A 26,076-nucleotide genomic window follows, 5' to 3' on the forward strand; every position below is an offset into this window, starting at 1 on the left:
AAAAAAAAAAAAAATGATCTTTGGTATGCACCAGATTTTAAAAAGTGGTGTATACCTGGTCCCTATCCTGGTGGCTCTCCTGGTCCCTATCCTGGTGGCTCTGCGTAGAATGTTTGCCTAATTCCACTTTGATGTTAGGGCCTTGGCCTGTGAAACTTCTTTTCAGAACTTACTAGGAGGTTGGTTTTTGAAGATGTTATTTTCTATATTACATTTTGCCATCTCTATGAATCTACCAAAGAGAAATTCCCCTGATATTTGTTCCACCTGAGAAACTGGTCTGTGCTTTTATCTAGCAGATCCTAGTGTAAAATCACATAATGGATAACATTTCGCCCCAAAACTGGCTGCCAGTGAGTACAGAGTCAAATTCCCATTCATCTCTAACAAATGCATTGCATTTTTGTGAATTCTCATCTTTGGATCCAAATCTTATTCCTGCTTTGTTGGACTTTCCTACACTTATGCCTGTATTTCGTTTATTTTTTTTCCTTCTTATATCCCATGGATCTTTGTAATCTACTTTAAATACTTTCTGGATCAAAACAGACTTGAAAGTGCAGAGAGAAAACCTACAAATAGGTTTGTATCCTATAATCCATGCTCTACCTTCATAAAACTCTATGATAAATATAATTACCACACCATTTGAAATAAAGCAATTTATTCTGAAATAAAGAATTATATTCTTTGAAATTACAAATTAATACAAAATAATCTTAGCTTTAATTTCTAAAATCAAATTCACTTTAAAATGTCTTCTAGGAAAATGACTATACAGGTCAACACTGGACTTTAAGCATGACTAAGCAATACATACTTCATGAGATCACCACATTAGTAGTTTTTGTCTTATTTGAAATGTATGTTTACTCCCCATTTTGTGCTCAATACTGAAAACGCAATTTCTCAACAAAGATTGCTCTACCTTTATGCTTCAAAGTTTTCCAAAAAATAAAAACTTCTTAGTTATATAAATGGAAAATAATGTATTGATGGCCCAGCATTAAAATGTGGAAGAGCACAGTAGAATTGTTTTTAGCTGAAGTTATATTTCCAAGCTAACACAGACAAGATGAAAACAAAAAACATTTTATGGAAATGTACTTTAGAAATATTTTTAATTCACTATATTAAAGTGTTTTTAATGATGAATTTTTAAAAATAGAAACAAAAATGTTTAGAAAGGAATTTGTGATACTCAAACATCTGTATTTATTCTATCTAAACTATCAAAATCTTAAATGAAACTGAGACAAGGTGACTGCAAATACTAAAAAGTCACTTAGTTTGCTTAACTGAGCGTGCCTGAAGCATTCTGGGCACAAAGGATGACAATCACGAGGCCACAGTGTTGTCCTGGGTGCAGCAGCTGAGTGCTACATGTGATCCCTAAGTGACAGAGGTGCTCCTCAGGACACAGTGGGCTGGATGAATTTCAACAACAATCAGCTTTATGTGAAGGTCAGTGAGCAGAAAATGACCTAATAAGACAGAACTCTTGCCAAAAGGCTGAAATCAGAAGCACAGCAAAGTTGACTTCAAGTTTCCTAATTTCTATGCAGAGAAAACATTTCTAATGCTTTTATTTAAAGTTTTTATTTAAAGAGATAAAATCAATTTGGAGAACGTCTTAGAGAGTGTACACAGTGAATTTCTTGTTTGAGCCTCTCTTGTATTCGTCTGATGGCTTAAAGGAGTCTGTAAAGATCAGCCTCTCGACTTCTCAACTTCATCAGTCCACCTGGATGGAACATGAGGTCAACCACGTACACCTCAAAAGTGGGGAGGCCCCCGATCACTCCCTTCCGAGATTCATTCTGCAGCATGACTTCATTCCACGCTCTACCGTACTCTCCGCGAACTAGGGAGCAACCAATGCCAATTCTATCTGCCAGAGCCTGCAGGAGAAAACAAGAGATCAACCAAGGGTGATGTGGGAGAGGGGTGGGGAATATCTTATTTGTAATTGCCCACCTTGATTGAAGGTGAAATACACAAGTCTTGCAAAGAAATGTTTAGATAGGAGGCTGAAAGATGTGGACTACTGGTATAGGGGCCAATCAAATGTGACAAATTCCCTTTATCAAATGTGATAAATTCCCTTTATCAAATGTGATAAATTCACTCAGGATTCTGTAGATGCAAAATCTCTGTGTAGGTCCTGCTGGGAAGTGACCTTTTTCAGGTAGTAACACTATTGTATCAGATGAGGAAGGCGGTTGGAAAAAAGCTATTCTGTACGTTCTTGGCACTGGTGCATCTATCCATCTTTCCAAACTTCTGGGCTCTCCCTGGCTGTGAAATGCAGTGGGACTGAATGGAGGCATCACCCTGGGGTGGGGGCTCTTTCCAGCTAAACTATTCTGCGTGCCATGGGGCAGGAGAGGCAGAACTGTGTGTGCCTGGTCCCAGGGCTCCTTGCTGCCACCTCACCAGAGACCGCTTAGGTTCCTTGGACATTGTCTCTTCAATTTGCCTTCTAATGATTCCTGATATTGAGGTTATTAAAACAAAACATCTCTAATCTGGAGACTACTCAGCCACTTTATAGTGAACAGGAGAACTGGCTCAGTCTGCCTGGGTCTGGATTGTAGCCCAGACCTGAGACTGACTAGCTGTGCACCACAGCAAGGGACTTGGCATCTCTGGGTTTCTATGGCTTCATCTGAGAAATGAGGGGAACAACAGTACTTTCTTCATAAGGTGTTAGGAAGATGAAGTCAATTATCTGTCCAGTGCTTACAGCAGCGACACCAGCAAGGCTACATACTCAGTTAATACTACATAGCACCAGAAGGCAGGAATTGTGTTGTTTTAGTACCCTGTATATGTATATATTAATTTATTGACTACTTACAATACAATGACTGCACTAGGTCACTCTGTCTTGGGTGGACCATGATGATTAAGACATGGTTATCATTTTTAGAGCCTTACATTCTACACAGACCTACTGGTAAAGAGTCAACTATAACACAAACAGTATCTGAATGTATGGCACTCATAGTTCAGTGGGGTAGAAAGACAAAAATAAATATATAATTATAAGATGTTTCCAAAAGTAACACTCCCTGTCAAAGCCTTGTAAATCATCAAAACAACCAACCCGGTGGAATAGATGCTATTGTTTTCCCCATTTTATAGAGGATAAAACTGAGGTCTCATAATTCTCCCAAGGTCACAGTATGTGGTGACCAAAAGTGAGAGCCAAGGTATCTGTCTCTGGAGTCTGAGTTTTTAATGTCAGGGTAATAACTGCTGCTGACTGAGGTGAAGCAATTCCCATCTGAAACTCCCTGTTTTCTTTGTGAAGTGGGACACAAGGTCACCTGCTTAGAGGGGAGCAGTGCCGATGGAAGGGCTTGGCAAAGGGCAGATGTGGGGCCTAGTAGCTGAAGGAAATAGGAAAAAGCCTGCCACTAGGAGCTGGGAAAGGGTGGCCTATAGGAGTGGCCTGTAGGTGGCATGTATGAGTGAAAAGGACAGACAATCAGAACAAGGCCTGGTTGGCAAGGCAGAGAGTGGAAGGATGGGAGGAGAGGGAATGGGGGAAATTAGTGAGTGAGTGAATTACTAGGGCTGTGGTCTATTTGTCTATCCTGCCTAGGGAAGAAAGTAAAGCCAAACAGGCCAAAAAACTGGAAGAAAATAGAGGAGATAAAGAGTATATATAGGAGGGCCGAAGGATTTAGGAGGAGGGGAAGGATAAGATATTTTATCAGTGAATATTGGTGTTTAGAATTTCAGTGGTGGGAGATTTCTGGGTAATTAATTGTATGACTCATTTGAGATGTGAGGGTAATTCTGTTTGGCATAATGAGCTTAAGATGCCTGTTATGAACTGAATGTTTGTGTACTCCCCCAAATTCATATGTTGAAGCCCTAATCCCTAATGTGATGGTATTTGGAGGTGGGGGTCTTTAGAAAGAGATTAGGTTTAGATGAGGTCATGAGGGTAGACCCCACGATGGGATTAGTGTCTGTATAATAAGAGACAGGAGAGCATGCTTGCTCTCCACCATGTGAGGATACAATGGGAGCCTTTCTCTGTCTTATGAGGATACAGCAAGAAGGTGGCTGTCTGCAAACCAGGAAGGGAGCCCTCACTAGACACTGAATCTGCTGGCACTCTGATCTTGGACTTCTCAGCCTCCAGAACTATGAGAAATAAGTCACTGCTGTTTAATCTTCCAGTCTATGGTATTTTGTTATAGCAGCTCAACTTGACAAATTCAGTGCCTATGAGACACTCATATAGAGCTAGCCTGGATATTAATGACATACATAGATCTGGAATCAGGGGAGGTTTGAAGGATGAAGGACATGATCTGTAGATTTTAGGTATTTAGGTACTATTTAAGGCCATATGAAGGAAAACCTCACCCTGTGAAGTACATAAAGGGAGAACAGAAAAGTGTCTGGGTCAGAACCTTGAGGAACCCCAATATTTAAGAGAGACCTGGAGGTGTTCTCCAATATTTGACCTATTAAGCAAGGCAGACAATAAGGAGATCACTAAGGTCCTTATTGAGAGAGTGGGAGCAAAAGCCAGATGACCATGAGTTAGGACAAAAATGAGAGGTGTGCCAAAGAGTGACAAGGAGCTAAGATGATTCAGAATTTTGACCAGGAATGGGAATTATCTATGGGTAGAAGCAGTGTGGTAGGTCTTTTATTCAGGTAGGCATGGGCTCAAATTTCAGCTCCTCCTATGGTTGACCTTGGGTAAAATTATTTCTCCAGGTATCAGTTTGCTCACCTTTAAAGCAAGGGTAGTAATTTCTATATTTGGCATTTTTGAAACACTTCACAATTATAGGTAACAAGTCCCTGGCATATAGTTCAAAATGACGTTAGTCATGGTAATAGGATTTAAGGTAGTAATTGTAGCTATTATGATAAGAGCTTTATATTTTCTCTTTATATACTGCAGACTTAAGCATGTTTAGATTTTAAAGGGGAAAATAGCTGAGAGAGAGAAGAGAGTTAAGATAGGCGAGAGGCAAGAATTGATAGAGCAGGCAATCCAAGGGAATAGGAAAGGCTAGCACTTAGATAATAGAATTAGCTTGGAACTGGAGGTAAGATGCATGTGAATGCAATGATGTTTATAAGTATTTGGGAAAGGGTAGGAAATTTATGCATTTAGTCTATAGTTCACATTTTCCCAGCTTCTATTATATGCCAGACACTGGATATAATGGAGCAAAAGATCACCCCATCTCTTCAGCCTGATCCTTCTCTGATGTCCCCATTTCAGGGAATAATGCCATCATTACCAGTTGCCCCACTCAAAGCCCGGAAATCATTTTGTTCTTCTCATGGACTCTCTCACACCACACCTAGGCAGTCACCAACTCCTTTCGATTATGTCCTCTAAATTCATTGGCTCTTCCACATCTACATGTCAGGATTTAGTATGGATCAACCACTCTTCTTGCTCGGTCACCTTCTAACTGGTTTTCCTGTTTCTAGTCTTGCCCCTGCTCTAATTCATTCCCCATTCTGTTGCCTGAATAGTGGTTCAAAATGATGTTACCCCCTTGAAAACTTTCAGTGGCTACTGTTATATTTTAGGGTAATAAAATAATGCCCAAACTTACATGATGAATTATGATCTAGCATTCACCCTCCTCTTTTCCTGATGCACGCAAACTATTCTACCTTCCTCAAATAGACCACTGACTCTCATACCTGTATTATTTTGCATAAGATGTTTTCTCTGTTTAGAATACTCTTGTTTTCCGTCTTTACTTGATGAAACCCTATGCAGCCTCTCGTACTTGGGTTATATATCAGTTCTTTCTCTGGAATTTTCCCTGACTTTACTTTGGAAGCTGCAAGTCTGGTTTAGGTACCTCTTGAGTGCAGGGACTGTCATTTTAGTATCTCTGTACTCTCAGGCCCTAGCAGAGGCCCTTGCCATAGTAGGTGTATGATCAATACTGAATAAATATGCTTCTAGTAGTCTGGTGAATATATAGGCAGGTATGTGTGTGTATGCATGTATATATTCGTATATATGTATGTGTATGCTTGTATATATGTATATATACACATATATGCCAGATATAAATAAATCTAAATGGTAGAATTAATAATATTCAGTTAAATGTTAGCAACTGGCCTACTCCAATATGATAAAGACAAAACATTTTTACTTAACGGCAAATGAGGCAAAATACCTTACACACCTTGAAAAGCAAAGCTCGATGGTAGAAGATTCCTTTTTTGACATGTCCAATCGGTATGACATTGGATTTAAGTTGAAATTTTAGTTCACTTATGTGAAGTTCCCAGTTGAAATCAGGTATTTTCTCTTTTATAATCTTACCACCCATTTTTTCTGCCACATACCTGTGTCAATTACATTGAGATCAAATCAGTCAATTTCAATAACTCAGGATGCTTTGAGTGTAATTACATGTAAATATACATGTAAAAATGACATTTGCGGTGATTTTCATTGTGCTTTATTTTTGAGAAAGTACTTACCATAAGTAGGTTAGCATGCTTACTGTATGCAAACCATCATATATAAACTGAAATTCTAGCAATTTCATTCAATTTGAAGGAGAAAATGAGTGCTAATTTTTTCTAATACTTATAAAAAGATAAAATCAATATAACACTAAATATCAATGCAGTTTTAAAATTTTATCTTACTCTTGAAAAGTATTTTTAAATGTTTTAATCTGAAATCCAAAGAAGGAGTTGAACTAACATATGGTTCTTCTTTCAAGGAATTTAAACTCAGAGAAAAGACAAACACTCAGAAAATTTTCCCATTAGATTTATGAACATTTTCAAGTTTTATATTTTTATGTTTTCTTTTAAAATTTATTTTAATTTAGAGAAAGACATGGTATGACTTAACACTGAAGTCAGAGGAGCAAGGAAGAAGAGGACGAGGCAAAAAGAAAAATAAAGTCACAGCTCTGCGGGCAAGGCAGGATAAATGTGGTATACTTTGCCTGTGTATTTCTCCTAATATTAGGCTCTCACTGAAGAAGTCAGTAAACACACCTGCAATACCCTTTGTCTATGAAGACCACTACATTCTTGGAGTAAGGGCAGAATTGCAATTTTTATTTTAATTTGTATTTATAAAGAGAGATGAGAGTCTCACTATGTTGCCCAGGCTGGTCTCAAACTCCTGGCTTCAATAAATCCTCCCATCTCGGCCTCCCAAAGCACTGGGATTACAAGCATGAGCTAGTGTGCCTGGCCCAAATTGCGAATTTTAAAGAAATTCCTCTTGCTGCATGAAAAACCAAGCACAGAAGAACAATGATTTAAAAAAAAAAAAAAAAAAAAGAGAGAGAGAGAAAGAGTTGGGGAGAAAGCTGTTGAACTGACTGCAGTTCCACCAAGCCAGGGGTACTCTAGTGAATGCCAAGGAACCAGAGCCATGGGGACATATTTCTGCCTCTCTCTTTATGTTGGTGTGGGCTCAGGTTAAGAAAAGACAATTATTTGAGAATGATGAAAAGTGTTACTGATAGGAACAAAGCAGGAGGAGATTCGACAAATGTTCACATAAGCCAAGACAGAGTTCCGCTTGAGCCATCACTTCTCAAGGACATCAGGAACACTTTAGTAGCCAAAAATGTTCTCTTCCAGTTCTGACTGACAAAAAGGCAATGATCTGGCAGCTGTGTTACTTGCAGTTGTCACATCCAGGTTTCATGATAGCAACTCACTGCTATTTGGAGGAGATGCAAGCTCCCATGGAGACCGCAGCTGTTGCACAAGCCAGCAGCTTACCTACTGAGTGGTGTCAGTCACGAAGCCTGTCCTCACTTCTGGTGATTCCTAACCCCTTACAGCTACCGAGTCAATTTCCAGCCTTTACCTGGTGTAATTAAACACTCTAATGAAGAAGACAACTTCACTGGCTTATACAGAGCCCTGAGCCTGCCTAAGCAGCCATTGTTTAGAATGCTCACACCCCACTTAGAGAAACATGAAACACGAAAGATCAGAAACAGATCAGAAAAAGAGACATTGGACATTTGTATTAGAAAATTTATCAGTTTACAAATAATTCACAGTAGGATTCATTTAACTTATGAACACCCCATCCACCTGAGGGATGATTTAATTTTTAAACTTTTGATTCATAACTTCTGCAGGATCATATTGAAAGATGTTTTTCATGGGTTCGCTGAAGAAAATGACAGGCATTTTTCTCAAAGCAATTTCCAGCTCCTATCTCTGATTCTTAGTGAACATATGACCTAAATAGAAATTGAGGACTTTTCCAATTCATTGTGTTTCTGTGTCAGAGTCAGAGTGCTGTAAGCTTCAATTTAATTTATGGTATATTTGTCTAAAACATGGCTAAAACGTATATGTCACTAAATTTTTTTCGAAATTAAAAACACATATATACATAGACAACTTACTTTGCAAGAACCTCAATCTGCTCCTTAATATTGATTATGGGCAGTATTGATTTGGTAACCTCATACACGTACATAGAGAAATCAGGGTCGGAGGGAGGACACCATTCTTTGTCAGAGCTTCCTTCACCCACAAATTTTGGTACCGCTATAACCTCTTCCTCCTCTTTCACTTTTTCCTCTTCTTTTTTTTCTCTGCCTTTCCTTTGAAAGTAAACAAGGGCAATCAAGATCACATCTTCTGCTAAACAAACAAACAAACAAATGCTCTTGCATTTCTGAGAAGAGCATCACAGAAATAAGGTACAGTGAACCCTTGAGCAACACGAGATTGAACTGTGTGGATCACTCATATGTGGATTTTTTTCAGTAAATACTGTTGGCCCTTCTTATCCCTGGGTTCTGCATTCCACAACCAAATGTGACTGAAAATACAGTATTTGTGCTAAGTAAAACCCACAGATGCAGACAGCTGACTTTTCATATACGTGGGTTCCACAGAGCTGACTGTGGGTCTAGAGTATGCATGGATTTTGGTATCTATAGGGCTTCATGAAACCAATTCTCCATCGATACTGAGGAATGACTGTATTTTATACACACATAAAGTTTTCAAATTTTCATTTTCAATGACAGTTGGAGAATTTCACAGAGTCTCTATTATGCAGAACAAACGAACTTTCAAGAGAACATTGTGTGATTGATACATATTATGAAAATCATATATTGGTCTTCTGCACAATTGCCTAGCAAGGTGTCTGGCACATAGTAGTAGGTATGTAATACATAGTTATTGAATTGGAAACAATTAGATTGCCTCTTCAGAGAATCTAAGCCAACTATATCATCTTTTACTTCAGTTAAGATCCTCTGCAGGAATAATATGGATTGCTATTTTCAAGAAAAATTATTCAAAACAAGGAAATAAAGCAAAAAAAAAAAAACAAAAAAAAACCCCCACAAAATAAGAATGGCATGTAATCTCCATGATGTACAAGAACAAAGACTCATCCAAGGTTTATCTAGAGAAATGTACTTAGTTTAGCACTTAATAAAAATGAAATTTTAATTAAAAGTTCTGGCCTTAGAGAATTACTAGTTAACATGTATATTTTTTACATGTAGAGATGCAAATAATTTCTGTCCAATGGAAAAGATACTCTCAAAGGTTACAGTTTATCCTTCTATTGAATTCCACAACTCCCCATGCTGAACTAAACTTAGCCCAGTAACTGGAAGTGAACATCAGCACAAACAGAGAAGGCTCAAGAAGATTGAAAAAGAAAGAAGAAAAAGAGAGACAGAAAAAGAGAGAATAAAGGAAGCCCCAGTTTTAATTTTTGTTCTTTCTAATTTTTCTTCATTCTTGTGCATTCTAAGCCCATAAGGAATCCTGTGACAGCGGTGGCACTGGTGGCACTGGAATCCTGTAAGAGCCTAAAATTGCTTATAATCTCTCAGACCTTCTGCTATTTGGCTGTAATTATGGGTGCAGTCATGGCAAGAGTGCAGTAGATGAAGGTAAATAAAGTTTTCTGGCTGGAGGACCTAAAGGGAAGCCCCTAAAGAATCAGAAAAGGCAAGGAAGATTATGGAAAAGAAGGAGCTCAGAAAAGTAACCCCATAAAATTATTTATAAATTCCTAGGCTTATCCTGAGTTGTGCATACATGGCTTGGCCCTCAACAGCACATACACAGACTCTGAAAACTGAACTATGGGATAGACTGCCATCCAAGTCCCAAAGTGGATACTGGTTGGCATACATGCAGAACCAATCCAAATAGCACTGCAAAGACTTTGAAAATTGAACTGACATGGGAATGACAATCCACAAGAGCCTGGTTGGAATTGGAAGCCTGAACTCAACTTAGTCAATTGACTGCTAAAATACACCCAAAAGGAATATTCTTGGCGTGTAAATGCAACCCATAAATAAGACACATAGGACTTATAACTTATTATAATCTAAAATTACTCATTATATGAAGAACCAAGAAAATCTCAACTCATAGGAAAAGACAATCAATAGACACCACTGCCTAGATGACACAGATGTTGATTACACAGACTTTAAAAATGCTTCAAGAAGTAAGGTCAAATACTCTTGAAATGAATAGAAGTTTAAAAATCTTAAAAATAAATAGAAGACATAAAAATATAATTTTGGAACTGAGAAATATGTAATCAAAAGTTTAAACGAACGTAACTCCCTAAATGGGTTTAATAACATAATGAAGATAAAGGAGGAACTAGCCAATGAACTTGAAGATAGAACAATAAAAATCATCCAATCTGAACAACACAGAGAACAAAATTGTTGTTGTTGTTGTTGTTGTTGTTGTTGTTTGAGACAGGGTTTCACCTGTTGCCCAGGCTGGGGGTGCACTGACTGCCACCACTTCTCACTACAGCCTCAAACTTACAGTGCTCAAGTGATCCTCCCACCTCAGCCTCCTGAGTAGCTGGAAGTACAGGTGTGTGCCACCATGCTCAGCTAATTTTGTTTTTTATTTTTTTTTAAAGACGGTCTCACTATGTTGCCCAGGCTTGTCTCTAACTTCTGGGCCCAATTGAAACTCCTGCCTTGGCTTCCCAAAATGCTGGGATTACATGTTTGAGCCACCATACCTGTATAGAAAACAAAAGATTGAAAAAAATAATTGACAGACACTCAGGGACCTGTGGCACAGTTAAAAAGGTCTAAGATTGGTGTCATCAAGTCCCAGACAGAGAAGAGAAAGGGTACAGTATAGAAAAAACACATTGAATTAAGAAGGAAAGGCTAAGATGGCTCCCTCAATTTGGTTGAAAACAAATCTACACGGTCAGGAATTTCAGTGAATGCCAATAAAGTAAACCCAAAGAAGTCTACTCTCAAATATATCAAAATAAAACTATTGAAAACTAAATACAAAGCAGATGACATGACTGTCTATGTGGAAACTCCCAAGGAATTCTCCAAAAAAAAAAAAAACTACTATAAATGAGTTCATCAAAGGGTCAGAATATAAGATCAACACACAAAAACCAATTGTGTTTCATATAGTAAGTAACAAGAAACATGTGCAAATCAAAATTAAAACCAAAAAACTGAAGCATTTACAATTGCTCCAAATAAAATACTTACAGATAAACTTTGCAAAACATGTTGAATTCCTACATGATCTGTGTGCTGAATATTAAAAATGCTAAGGAAAGCAATCAAAGACTTAGATAAATGATGAGACATACTGTGTTCATGGATTTGAAGATGTAACTATTAAAGATGTCAGTTCTCCCCCAAAATGATCTCTGGTTTTAATGCAATTCCTATCAATATCCCAGCGGTTTTTTCTAGACATATAATAGACAATCTTATTCTAGAATTTATATGAAAAGGCACAGGTTTTAGGATAGCTACATCAATCTTGACAAAAATAAAGTGGGAAGAATCACTGTACTTGATAGTAAGGCTTACTATATAGCTACAGTAATTCAGACAGAGTGATACTAGTAGAGGGATAGACATATGGATGCATGTAACAGAACTGAAGACCCAGAAATAGAAATCAAAACAATATGCTCAACTGATTTTTGACAAAGGTGCAAAAGCAATTCAATGGAAGAAGGATGGCCTTTTTAACAAATGCTACCGGGGCAATGCGACTTGAGGGTCCACGTGGTGATGAAGCTATTCATTATCTTAACTGTGCTAGTAAAGGCATAAACCTACACATGTGATTAAATTGTATAAAACTAAATACACACATGTAGAAGAAAAATAAACTTGAATAAAATGATTGGATTGTATCAATGTCAATATCCTAATTATGATATTGTTCTATAGTTTTCACAATTGTATAATTAGGGTACCTGGAATTGCTCTATATTACTTCTTGTAACAGCATGTTATTACCTCACCAACATTTCAGTTAAAAACTTCCTTGGCCTTACTTTTGTCACCTTTTTCTAGGCTGTATTCTGTTCATTGATCTGTCTGTCCCTTCACCAATACCACATGATCTTGGTTATTGTAGCTTTATAGTAAGTCTTAACATCAGGTAGTGATTATTTCAACTTTATGATCCTTTTTCAAAATTATTTTGGCTATCATAGTTTATTTACCTTTCCATAAAAGTTTTAGAATCAGCTTGTCTATATCTACAAAATATCCTGCTAGAATTTTGATGGAATTGCATCAAATCTTTAGAGCAACTGGGGAAAAATCGACATTTTTGCTATTTCGCATTTTCCAATATTTGAGCATGGTATGTCTCTTCACTTAGTGATTCTTTGATTGGTTTTGTGAGTATTTTTGTAGTTTCAATATACAAGTCTTAGACATGTTTTGTTTCACTTTCATTTTTATTTCATATTTCATTTCTGAAAGCTGTTTAAAATATTTGCAAAATGTTTTGTTTTCAATTGTTCGTTGCTAGCATATAGAAACATGATTGATTTTTGTATGTTGACTGTATTGACCTGATATCCTGATATATTACTGAACTCATTATTAGTTCCAAGAGTTTTTTTTTTAAGTGGATTTCTTAAGGATTTTCTATTTAGACAATCATGTTGTCTGCAAATACAGACAGGTTTTTTTTTTTTTCTCCCACACTTTCCAATCTGTGTAACTTTTAAAAATTGCCTTATTGCAATGTCTAGGAATTCCAATACAATGTTGAACCGGGGCGGGGTTGGGGAGGGGGGTGGTAAAAACAGATGATATTTTGTCTTGTTCATGATCTTTGCAGTCTTTTACCATTAAGTATGATGTGATCCGTAAATTAGTTTGTAGATGCCTTTTATCAAGCTGAGGCAATTCCCTTTTATTCCTATTTTCAACAGTTATATTTTTATTTTTATTTTTATCATATCAACATCATAAGTAGATGTTTAATTTTGCCAAATGCTTTTTCTGCGTCAGTTAATATAAGTTGGTTTTTCTTCTTTATACTGCTAATATGATGGATTACATTAATTGACAAGCATGACACAGGCTTGCATTCCTAGGATAAAGCCCTCAAGTTGCTCAGATAAATTATTCTTTGTATCTACTGCTGAATTTGATTTGCTAATATTTCATACAGGATTTAGGGATCTACGTTCATGAGGAATATTGATCTGTAATTTTCTTGTAATGTCCTTGTCTGGTATTGGCATTGGAGTAACCTAATGCAAATAGATTGGCATTAGATTCTCGTGAGCTGAGAAGTGTCCTCTATTTTCCTATTTCTGAAAAAAATGTGTAGAATTGATGTTAATTCTTTAAATGTTTGGTGAAATTTGCCAATGAAACTATCTGGATCAAGAGATTTCTTTTTTGAAAAAATTTTAAAGAATTAAATTTATTTAATAGTTGCAGGGCTGTTATCTATTTCATCTTTGGTGAGTTTGGGTAGTTTGTAATTTTTGATAAATAATTGCTCCATCCATTATATCTAAGTTGCTGAACTAAGTTGCTTGTAGCATTTCTTTATAATCCTTTATTGTGTGTTGAGGAGTTGTAGTAATAATTCCTTCTTTCATTCCTGGCTTTGGCAATTTGTGTCCCCTCTCTTTAATTGTCATCTTTGCAGAGGTTTACCCACGTTATTTAACTTTCTAAAGAACCAGATTTTTATTTCATTGATTTTCTCTATTGTTTCTGTTTTAAATGTCATTGATTTCTGACTTTCATTATTTCCTTCTTTCTGTTTGTGTTGGGAGTGTTCTGCTCTCCTTTTTCTAGTTTCTTGAGGTAGAAGCTGAGATTATTGATTTGAGACCTCTTTTTGTTTCTAACGTAAGCATTTAGTACAATAGATTTTCCTCTCAACAGTCCTTTAAGTGGGCCCCACAAATTTTGATATGCTTTAATTTTCTTTCAGTCCTATGTTCTTAATTTTTTTTTAGATGTCCTTTTGTGTCCCATGGATTATTGAGAAGTGCATCATTCAATTTTCATGTTTAGAGATTTTCTTGTTGTATTTGTTATTAATTTCTAGTCTGATTCTATCATGATTATTGCACATATTATGTATAATTTCAAGTTTTTAAAATTTCCTGAGGTTTTTTGTATGGCTCAGGATATTTGTGAATTTTCACATGCACTTTTAATGAAATATGTATTCTGCTGTTATTGTTGGAGTGTTCTACATATGTCAATGAGATCTTGTTGGTTGCTGCTGTTGCTCAAATCTTCTATATCCTTGCAAATTTTCCACTTAGAAGTTCTACCAGTTGCTGGGGGTCGGGGGCAGTGTTGAAGTCCCAAATATAATTGTGAACTTGTCAAATTCTCCTTTTAGTGCTATCAGGTTTTTTTTGTTTCATTTATTTTGAGGCTTTGTTGTTTGGTTCACACACATTAGATCATTATGTCTTCCTCATAGATTAATTCATTTGATCATTAATATAATGTCCCTCTTTATCTCTAGTAATTTTCTTTGCTCTGTAGTCTAATTCATAAGATATTTTAAAACCCACTCCTGTCCATCCTTTTACTTTCAACCTACCTATGTCAAATGAATTTGAAGTGAGTTTCTTTAAACAGCATATAGCTGGATCATAACTTCTTATCCACTCTGCCAATCTGTCTTTTGATTGGTTTTTATTCCTCTGCTCTTCTTTTCTTGCCTTGTGTGTTACTTGAACATTGTTTTTAGGATTCCATCTTGACTTATTTATGGTTTTTTGAGCGTAGCTTTTTGTATAGGTTTTTTAGTGGTTACAGTAGATATTACAATATACAAATATAGCTTATCACAGTGTACTGGTATCCACATTTTACTGCTTCAAATAAAGTATAGAAGCCTCACTTCCTTTCAGGTGTCTTTACTTCCTTTACTTTAAAATATCATTGTCTTGAGTATCAGATGTTATACATTTTGTTTCAATCATCAAATGTGACTTATAAAACTCAAGAGGAAATGGATCGTCTACTGCATGGAGATATATATATATATGTGTGTGTATATATATATGTGTGTGTGTGTATATATATACTATATATATATACTATATATATACACACTATATATATATACACTATATATATATATATATATATATATATATATATATTTCCTCTTTCTTCCTGATCCTTCTGGATTCTTTCATCATTTCCTTTCTGTTTGAAGAACATTCTTTAGCTAATCTGTTAGGATAGGCCTGCTAACTGTAAGTTGTTTAGTTTTCATTTACCTGAGGAGGGCTTTATTTGCCTTCTTCATTGCTGAAGAATAGTTTCACCAGATACTTGTGGTTGACAGTTCTTTTCTTTCAGCACTTGAAAAATATGCCACTTCCACCTGGCTTCTATAGTTTCAAATAAGAAAGCCACTGTCACTTGAATTGGTGTTTTCCTACAAGAAATGCATAGTTTTTCTTTGGCTGCTTTCAAGAGATTTTTGTCTTTTGATTTCAGAAGTTTAATTATAATAAACTTAGTGTTGACTTCTTTGGATTTATCCTATTTGGAATCTTCTCTTCTTTAATCAAAAGTTTATATCTTTCACCAAATGTGGGGAGTTTTCAATCGTTACCTATTTGAATACTCTTTCAGTCCTACCCTCTCTCCTCTCCTTCTGGAACTGCAATGATATGAATGTTGGATCTTTTATTATTGTCCCATAAGTCCCTGAGGTGTTGTTCATTTTTTTTGACAGTTAATTTTTCTCTTGGTTATACAGGTTGAGTGAATTCTACTGCTCTGTCCTCAAGTTAGCTGATTCTATCATCTGTAATCTCCACTTTATTATTGTGTCCTTCCAGTGAGATTTTTTATTTGTTATTATATTTTTCAGTTCTATAATTTCTATTTGGTTCCTTTTTTATAACTGCTACTTTTGTTGCTGAAATTTTCTATTTTTTCAATTATTTCAAGAAAATTTGTAATGGATTGTTGAAGCATATTCATGATGACTGCTTTAAAATTCAGGTCAGATAATTCCAACATCTGATTTACCTTCATGCTGGCATTAACTGATTGTCATTTCATTGGTATTGTGATTTTATTGGTTCCTGATATGATAGATCTTTTTTTGGTCATAATCTGGATATGTTGTCCATTATATTGGGAAAATCTGGGTCTATTTATTTATTTTAGCAAGCAGTCTCCCTGGAGTTCTGCATGGACGTCCCGGACTACTTTTGTAGGCAGTGATTCCAATGACACTTTAATTTTCAGACACTTTCAGTGAATGTATGTGTTTTTCTGCTTGGTTTAACTAGGCTGCTGGGACTCCCACTGGTCCTTCCTGGTGTTATCTGAAGGAACACAAGGGTTTTCCCCATTCTGGAACTCTTTGTGAAGGATAGGTATTTCAGGGCTACAAGGACCCAGAGGCTTCCCTAGCAGTTGTGGCTGGTTTCCCCCAGCCTGTGTAAGATGGAGAGGACCTTTGTGGCAAGATGTCTCCCTACTGTCATCCCCCACTCCATGTCTCTTGGTGAGGGAAGGTAGCCTCAACACCATGGGGACAAAGGAGTGTCCTGTGCCAGGGTACTTATTGTGCTTAGGTCTTTCTTGCAGGTTCCACCCACCTGCCCAATGTTTCTCAGTGGGAGAGAGTCTCACGCTTATTGGGACAAAGCAGCTTCCCAGGCTGGCCACATCCTGGGCTGAGCAGGTCCCTTCTGGCCACTCCAGTATCTCTGGGTGGGAGAAGCAAGTCTCAGGCCCTCAGGTACACTTGCTGTGTCTGGGTCCCTCTTGCTACTGCTTCCCAGCTGCCTTGATAGGTCTTGGTAGGTCTAGGAGTGGACAGAGGGAAAAGGGAAGGGGTCTCTGGCTGTCAGAAGGGACGTTTGCTTACTTTAGACTCCTAGCGTTAGTGGGGCTCCAATCAACCCCCTTGTTATTGGCACTGAGTTTGCCTAGTGTTGTCAAATGACTACTAGTTGCTTTCTGTTGCTAGGCTGGGGGACCTTCTGTTAGATGAGGGAATATAAGATGCCCTGCTGCTGTGTTTTTCCCCCAGTCATAGGGTCTCCAGCCAGTTCACCTTCTTCTTGCTTCCTTTGGAGTTCTCCTTTGTTTGCCTCTTGCATTATTTCCAGGGTTAATAGTTCTATTAAGCAGGGAGGAGAAAAGAAAAACTAGTCTGTGTCAACTTGATCTGCAGGAAGTCATCAAGTGATTCTTGACAAAGGTACAAAGATAATTCAAGAGAGACAAATGTCGCTTTTCACCAAATCTTCCTGGAACAATTATATATTCATATGCAAAGTAAATTTCAACATAAGCCTCACATTTAATGTAAAAATTAACTCAAAATTAATGCTAGCCCTAAATAGAAAACCTAAAAGCATCCAATATTTTGAAGAAAACAAAGGAGGAAATCTTCTTGATCTAGGGTTAGCCTATATATATATATATGTAAATACTCTATAGATATAAATATAAATATACATATTTTTTCAAGGCATTCTTCAAGAAGCAGGGAGTTTTTAGACATGACACCAAAAGCACAATCTATAAAAGAAAATTTTGACAAATTTGACTTCATCAAAATTAAAAACTTTTGCTTTGAGAAAGATACTGCTAAAGAAATAAAAAGACAAGGTACAGAGTGGGAGAAAATATTTGCAAGCCACATGGTCAACAGAAGACTCATGTATAAGACAAAGAATGCTCAAGACTGAACAGTAAAAAAACAAACAGCTTCGGCACAGCAAAAGAAACTATCAACAGAGTAAACAGGCAGCCTACAGAATGGGGAAAAGTATTCACAAACTATGCATCCAACAAAGGTCTAATATCCAGAATATATATAGAACTTAAACAATTCAACAAGCACAAAATGAATGACCCCATTAAAAATGGGCAAAGGACGTGAACAGACACTTCTTAAAAGAAGACATACACGCGGTCAACAAATATATGAAAAAACGTGCAAATTCATTAATCATTACAGAAATGCAAATCAAAACCATAGTGAGAATACCATCTCACACCAGTTAGAATGGCTAATTCTAAAAAAATAAAAAATAACAGATGTTGGCAAGGTTGTGAAGAAAAGGGAGCATTCATTCACTGTTGGTGGGATTGTAAATTAGTTCAGCCACTGTGGAAACAAGTTTGGAGATTTCAAAGAACTTAGAACTACCATTTGACCCAGCCATCCCATTACTGGGTGTACACCCAAAGGAAAATAAATCATTGTACTAAAAAGACACATGTACTCCTATGTTCATTGCAGCACTATTCACAATAGCAAATACATGGCATCAACCTAGATGTCCATCAATGTGGTATGTATACACCATAGAATAAAATGCAGCCATAAAAAAGAATAAAATCATGTCCTTTTCAGCAGCATAGATACAGCTGGAGGTCATTATCCTAAGTGAATTAATGCAGGAACAGAAAACCAAATACCATATGTTCTCAGTTATAAGTGGGAGCTAAACATTGTGTATACATGGACATAAAGATGAGAACAACAGACACCAGGGCACTGGGGGCTACTAGGTGGGGGAGGCTGAGAGGTGGGGAAGGGTTGAAAACCTGCCTATTGGAATTGGGCTCGCTACCTGGGTGACAGGATCATTCATATGCCAAACTCAGCAACACACAATTTACCCATGTAGCAAACCTGCACCTGTACCCCCTGAACCTAAAATAACAGTTGAGAAAAAGCAAAAACAAAATCCCAATTTTAAAAAAAGGACAAAATACTCGAACAGATAGTTCACCAAAGAGGATATAAAGATGGCAAATAAGCACATGAAAAAAAAAGTTAACATCATTAGCTATTAGGGAAATGCAAATTAAGATCATGATGAGATATCCCTATTTACATATTAGAATGGATAAATAAATACTAACAATCCCAAGTGCCAGCAAGGATGTGGAGCACCTGGCGTTCTCATACATTGCCGGTGAGAATGCAAAATGCTCTTGCTACTCTGGAAAAGTCTGCTAGTACTTATAAAGTAGAACATACAGTTACTATATGACCCAGAAATCCCACTCCCAGGTATTTGCCCTAGAGAAATTAAAACTGGCTGTGTGTGGTGGCACATGCCCATAATCCCAGCTATTTGGGAGGCTGAAGCAGGAGAATTGCCTGAATCCAGGAGGTGGAGGTTGCAGTGAGCCAAGAAGATTGCACCACTGCACTCCAGCCTGTGCAACAGAGTGAGACTCCACCAAAACAACAACAACAACAACAAAACCCTTACATTCACACACACATGAATGTTTATAACAGCTCTATTCATAATCAACAAAAACTGGAAACAACTCAATTGTCCTTTAACAGGTGCATGGACATATACCGTGGTATACCCATACAATGAAATAATACTCTGAAATAAACTACTGATACACAAAACAATTCAGAAGAATCTCAAAGGCATTACACTGTGTGGAAAGGCCAGTCTCAAAGATTACACACTGTATGATCCTATTCATGTGGCATTCTCAAAAAGACTAACAGGCGTGGCTATGCAGTGATGGCTTGCGCATGTCATCCCAGCACTTTGAGAGGCAGAGGCAGGCGAACTGCTTGAGCTCAGGAGCTCCAGACCAGCCTGGGCAACATGGCGAAACCTTACAAAAATTAGCTGGGTGTGGTGGTGCACACCTGTAGTCCCAGCTACTCGGGAGGCTGAGGTAGGAGGATCCCTTGAGTCCAGGAGGTTGAAGCTGCAGTGAGTGGAGGTTGCAGTGAGCCAAGATCATACCACTGCACTCCCGCCTGAACTCTACAAAGTGAGAACCTGTCTCTAAAAAAACAAAACAAAGCAAAACAGAAAACCTACAGTAACAGAGAACAAATAGAGAATACCAGGGGTTAGGATTATCTGGGGTGGTGGAACTGTTTTGTATCCTGGTTGTGATGATGGTTATAAAAATCTCCACTTTCGTTAAAATTCATAGAATTGTATACAGAAATCAATTTTAAAATAAACCTTGCTGTGTATTCATTTTATATTTACATGAGAGTTATGATTTTACTTTTATACAAATTATATTCTAACACTATAGATGGAATGTCTGTCTTTATTCACTTTCTGCATCTCACCCTAGGGGATGCTGGTGTGACCTGATGACCTGCACCCCACTTTTTACTCTGCACCAAACACCCCTAAACAGCTTGACACAAACTGGAACATTTTCAGTATCAAAGGAGGCAATCATCGTTTTGTTAAAATACTTCTGGGCTGGTAAATAACGGCTTATCTATCATTTGTGCCTCGGCAAGGCTTACTTTCTCTACTTTCCACTGCTAACTGAGAGCCCACATTGGGAGAACCGGCAGTGAGGCTGGACAGCCCTTTGGGAGGCAGTGGGGAGGATGTCCACGGCCACTCACTAGAGCAGCTTTGCAAGGAACTCAGGGAAATCTAGAAGGGGAAGATGCAGGTATCAGGGGAGTCACAGCCTCCTCACTTCGCAGCTGTGCCAGGACGCAGCCTACCCTTTTCCAGTTTTTGGTTTTAGCTGTTTTTCCTTAATAATTACCAAGATGCAAGTCTAATAAATGATGACATAAAAATGCCTTTTTGGTTTTAAAGTACACAGGCTCTCGGCTGACGCACAGTCACACAGAGACAGATCAAGAGGCACCATCTATGGCCAAACATGACCTTGGGCAGAGGGTCTAAAAAGGAATGAAATGAGAGCATAAGTTTCCAAGACTTCCCACAGTTTGGTGACTCCAGTGTGAGTTGGGACCCCAGCCGGGACCACAGACCTGCTTCCCTGCCCAAGGACTTTAGCCCTTTTGCGTGATGAGAGAAGTCTCCAGAACAGGCCTGGATGGGACTTTGAGTAGGTGGAGTTCCAACGAGGACAATGCTGTTTCTAATTCCCGACTCGCGGTCAACGCTGCTGCTAGCTCATTTCTATTTTTCCCGCAGAATTTTGTCAATTAACCAGTGATATGTAAATAAATGCTTCTGTTTATTATTAAAAAGAATTGTTGCCTTATCTAAATATCTACCACACTGTTCTTCGTGACATTGGCGTGTTTTCTGAGGGCAGATTTTCTTATACACCTTGTTCATTATAAAAGGATTGGACAATATTAAGATTAAACAGTAGCTTTGATTGCAGCTTTTATTTTGTTGCTTCTTGAGAACAAGGAACTTAAAACAACATCTGTGTCAGAGGGTCAAGAAATCAAGAAAATGGGGCTAGGCCAGACTAAGCAGGTGAAGCACCTGTTTCGTTTTGTTTTGTTTTGTTTTGTTTTTTGAGACGAAGTCTCTCTCTGTTGCTCAGGCTGAAATGCAGTAGTGCAATCTTGGTTCACTGCAAACTCTGTCTCCCAGCCTCAAGAGATTCTCCTGCTTCAGTCTCCCAGGTAGCTGGGATTACCAGCATTCGCCACCCCAACCAGCTAATTTTAGTATTTTTAGTAGAGACAGGGTTTTAGCATGTTGGCCAGGCTGATCTCGAACTCCTGACCTCAAGTGATCCGCCCATCTCGGCCTCCCAAAGTGTTGGGATTACAGGCATGAGCCACCATGCCTGATCAATTACTTGTTATATACTCACGCGTATTGAGCATCTGTTACACTAGCAGTAAATTTGGGGGGGGGGGGGGAATTATTTATCTTTAAGTATTACTTGAAGCACAAGGTGGGAGGGAAGAATTGACTGAGGTCCAGATGAATTTTCTTTTTATTTTGAAGAAAAGAAGAGAAAAATAATCCTGTCAACTGCTATTTGAGAATTACAAAGCTCTGTATTAGTTATAACAAGTACTAAAAGTTTTATACTTTCTAATTAAATATTGTATTTGCTGCAGCCAAGTAGAGAGGTTAATCATATATCATTGAATGCACCCACCATACATTCTGATAAAATCTCTAAGCAAAAGTTAATATTTCCTAGAGAGATCATCTTAACCCCCTTATTTGTAAAAAAATAATAATAATAAATTGGACATCATCACATACATAGTTAAGATTTTAGTAAATTGGAAACCAATACTAGGAAGGTCAATTAGAAGTGCTGGAAGCACAGATAGGTTCACCTGTTTTCTAAAATTGCAAGGTAGCATTGTAAGATTGGAGAGCTTAGTTCCAATAGTCAGTCCAATACTCAGTCACTGAATAGAGTGACTATTCAGAGTTACCTACAAAACAGAGGCAGGAGTGTTTCTCAGAGAGCGTGCTGCCTGATGTAAGAACAAGGAATCATTTGGCATGAAGGAGAAAATATCGGATACACCTTCGGGAAAGGCAATCTTATGAATGATTAAAAAGAATTTCCTGGAACTCCTGAACTGTAGTTTCTTATTGCTATAAATAGAAGCATTTCTTTTGAACTTCTTTCCCCGGAAGGCTGCCAGGTTATATTAAGAAGGGCTTCAGTACTTAAATACATTTCATGCATATGGAAATAAACACTTGGAAATTATAAAATTAACTCCGGTAAAATTAACTCTCAGAGCATCCGTTTTTGGTTAAAGACAGCAGAACTTTTACCTCTCCAGCAGAAACTTTAGCAAAACTACCTCAGGAAACAGGGATTTACTGTGGGATCCAAAGCTCTAAGGTTATTTTTCTACATTCATAGGTGGATGAAAAGGAGAGCAGGTAAACATATAGAATATTTGGCTGACTCTAAATCACGTATCGACATTTTCAAAGTTTAATCCCTTGCTCCTTTTTGATACCATTGACTATTTAAATACATAATTATAGGACAAGGCTGGTGGGAGAAATACAGGTCATGAACCCAGCCCACTTGGGGTTTCAATTTAAGCAAGAAGATTTTGTTATGTGGAAAATAATCACAATACTAGGCAGCATTCAATAAATTCCAATGAGTGATAAAGATATGAAAGTCTCCAGGAGTTCAATGTTGAAAGAAATGTATTCAGATCGGGTGTCCTATTCCACCCAATCTATTCCGAAAGGATGGGAACAAGGCATCATTCAAAGTAGAGATAGGATTTGTTCTGGGTAGTGTCTGATTGTGTGAGTGTGTGTATTTCTTTATTGTCTGTCTTCTCACTAGGATGTAAGTTCTATGAAGGCAAAGGTTTTTGTTTACTGCTGTATCTCCAGCACTGGAACAATTCCAGGCACATAGAAGGTGCTCAATAAGTATTTGTTGAATGAATGAATTGTAGAAAAGAAGGTGAGAAGGTGTTTACATGTGACTAAGAGATAATATCTGTTTCTGAAAGACTTTAGTAGTCAAGATTTGGGGGAAGAAGCAAGCAACAACAGTTAAGTTATGAGTAAAAAGAGGGTAGTGGGAAATTATTTTAAAAACAAAAATGTTTTAGGAAATCATTATCCTGTAGATCAAGGTTGTCTGAGTAACAGAAGTGTTAAAGCATTTGCTGTAAATATCTAAAAGGCTCTAGATATGAACAGCGTGGAAAGAAGATATGAAAAAGGAGACAGAAAAATAACTTTTAAATATGTGTAATAAACTCATGTTCAATCAAGTGAACGTTCATGAAAACTGGTCTGAATACGAAAGAATAGTGTAGATAGAACTTATACATTTCACAAACAGGTCTAGTGAATGCTATTTTTAAATGTTTACATTCAAGTGTCCTCTATAAGGAAAAGCTTTAGAAGAAATGTTAGATATGTTGGTTTCAGTGAAGACTAAGGAAGGAGGAGAGTGGATAACCAGGAAACGAATTAATCACATCTCCTATGAGTGTTTTGTCACGAAGGGGAGTATAACTAAAGCCTTCGAAACCAAAAGTAATATGATGCCTGGTCACCCAGGAGGCAGAGATTTGAGTTTACATGTCGCATGGTAATGATATCCATCAGGAAAAAGAAATCCATACTTTCTGAACACTTCACATGTAATTGATCTTACTTCTTTCCCATCTCTTCTATCCTCTCCCTTTCAAAAATGTAGCCACTCCATGGTTCTCGATGTCTCATTATTCTTTGTCAGTATCTCTCAGTCTTTGTATTTATCTTTTTCCTTTATGACCTTCTGTTAAAATTTTTTTTTAACTTTTATTTTAAGTTCAGGGGTATATGTGCAGGTTTGTTACATAGGCAAATTTGTGTCATGGTTTTTTGTGTTTGTTTGTTTGTTTTTTTTGTACAGATTATCTCACCCCTCAGGTATTGGGCCTAGTAGCCATTCATTATTTTTCCTAATCCTCTCCCTCTTCCCACCCTCCACCCTCCAGTAGGCCCCAGTGTGTGTTGTTGTTCCCCTCTATGGGTCCATGTGCTCTCGTCAGTTAGCTCTCACTTATAAGTGAGAACACACAGTATCTGGTTTTCTGTTCCTGTATCAGTTTGCTAAGGATAATGGCCTCCAGCTCCATCCATGTCCCTGTAAAGAACATGATTTCATTCTTTTTTGTGGTTGCACAATATTCCATAGTGTATATGTACCACATTTTATTTATCCAGTCTATCATTGATGGGCATTTAGGCTGATCCCACGTCTTTGCTATTGTCTCACTCTTTTTAACATAAAATATTTTCAATGGCTTACCAGATGAATGCAGTTAAAATATTTTATTCTATTTCTAGGAGTCCAACGTTTTAATAGTCACAAGACAAGAAGGGTTGACCAAAAGATAGACAACAGGACAACAGGGCTATGGCTAATCTACCCCTCAGTGGACCAAAGGCTAAGAAGGGAAGAGAGAAGGGACACACATTGAACTCCTAAGTGTGCTAGGTGATGGTCAGGCACTTTCCTGACACCATAGCGCCTCTTACAGCAGCTCTTTGAGGCAGAGATCATCATTTTCATTTACAGTTCAGAAGACCAAGGCAGTTGTGTCTGAATCCAAAGTCTGAGTTAACCCTCATGCCAACAATCTTCTTAAATCCTAGGAGGGTATCAGGGTTTATCTTGAAGTGGGGAGTGAGCTGCCAGAATGTGTGGAGAAAGAGGGAGAGTGAAGACAGTACAAAGAAGGAATAATTATTCTCATTTGTTTATATTTGTTCTCCCTGGGCATATGGTAAAGGAGTCAAACATCTGTTCCTTTCAACAAGCAGCATTCAATAATTAAAGTAATTTTTAATATTTAATCGATAAATAATTTTTTACTGCCCCTGATGAGCCTAATACTATTCTAGGCTCTATGGATATAAAGATTAAAAAAAAAGGCATGGTCCCGGATCTCAAACAGCTCATTGTTTAGTAAGAAAGAGAATTAATCAGCACAAATCAGTGCAGGCTATGGATGAGATAGAATCCATTCACAAAGGAGTTTCAGTTTCACGGGATGACTAATGGCTGCGTTCTGGAGATCTAGTGTAGAGCATGGAGACATTATATTATATCTAATAATACTGTATTGTATACGTGAAATTTACTAAGAGAGTAGATCTTCCATGTTCTCACCACAAAACTACAAAAAACAAAAGGGAACTCTGTGAGGTGATGGAAGTGTTGATTAACTTAATCGCGGTAAACATTTCACAGTGTGCACAGATATCAAAACATCATGTTTAAATGTACATAATAATTCTTTTGCCAATTAAGCCTCAATAAAGTGAGAAAAAACTATAGCTAAATAAATAATTAAAAACCCAAATTCACAAAAAATGGGCACAAAGTAAATATTTACCCTAGTGTGATCAGAGAAGTCTTCACAAAAACAAAGCTGTAAAGAAAATAAAGAATGGAAACGAATCCACAAATTTGAGGAACTTGCCACAAAACAAGAAAGGCTATTCCAGGGAAGGCCATGGTTGGAGTTTGGGCTTCAGCTATACGATGAGAGGGAACTTTGTTT

General features: G+C 37.5%; 1 protein-coding gene across 4 annotated transcripts in view; it reads right to left on the reverse strand.

Annotated features, from left to right (window-relative positions):
- Positions 1-644: 644 nt before the first annotated feature.
- ARMC3 (armadillo repeat containing 3) overlaps positions 645-26,076 on the reverse strand; it is a 117,023-nt gene continuing 91,591 nt past the window's right edge. For 3 of the 4 annotated variants that reach the window (XM_011991323.1, XM_011991321.1, XM_011991320.1), the window contains 3 exons: positions 8,412-8,612; positions 6,198-6,360; positions 645-1,901 (listed from right to left, as the gene is read on the reverse strand). In XM_011991323.1, coding sequence (XP_011846713.1) covers positions 1,692-1,901; positions 6,198-6,360; positions 8,412-8,612 — 574 coding nt within the window. In that variant the 3' untranslated portion in view covers positions 645-1,691. Of the gene's footprint in view, positions 1,902-6,197; positions 6,361-8,411; positions 8,613-24,818; positions 25,202-26,076 lie in introns of those variants that run through there. The other variant, XM_011991322.1, reaches the window with a different exon arrangement.

The sequence above is a fragment of the Mandrillus leucophaeus genome, unplaced genomic scaffold, assembly GCF_000951045.1.
Source record: "Mandrillus leucophaeus isolate KB7577 unplaced genomic scaffold, Mleu.le_1.0 Scaffold394, whole genome shotgun sequence".
NCBI classification, from domain to species: Eukaryota; Metazoa; Chordata; class Mammalia; order Primates; family Cercopithecidae; genus Mandrillus; species Mandrillus leucophaeus.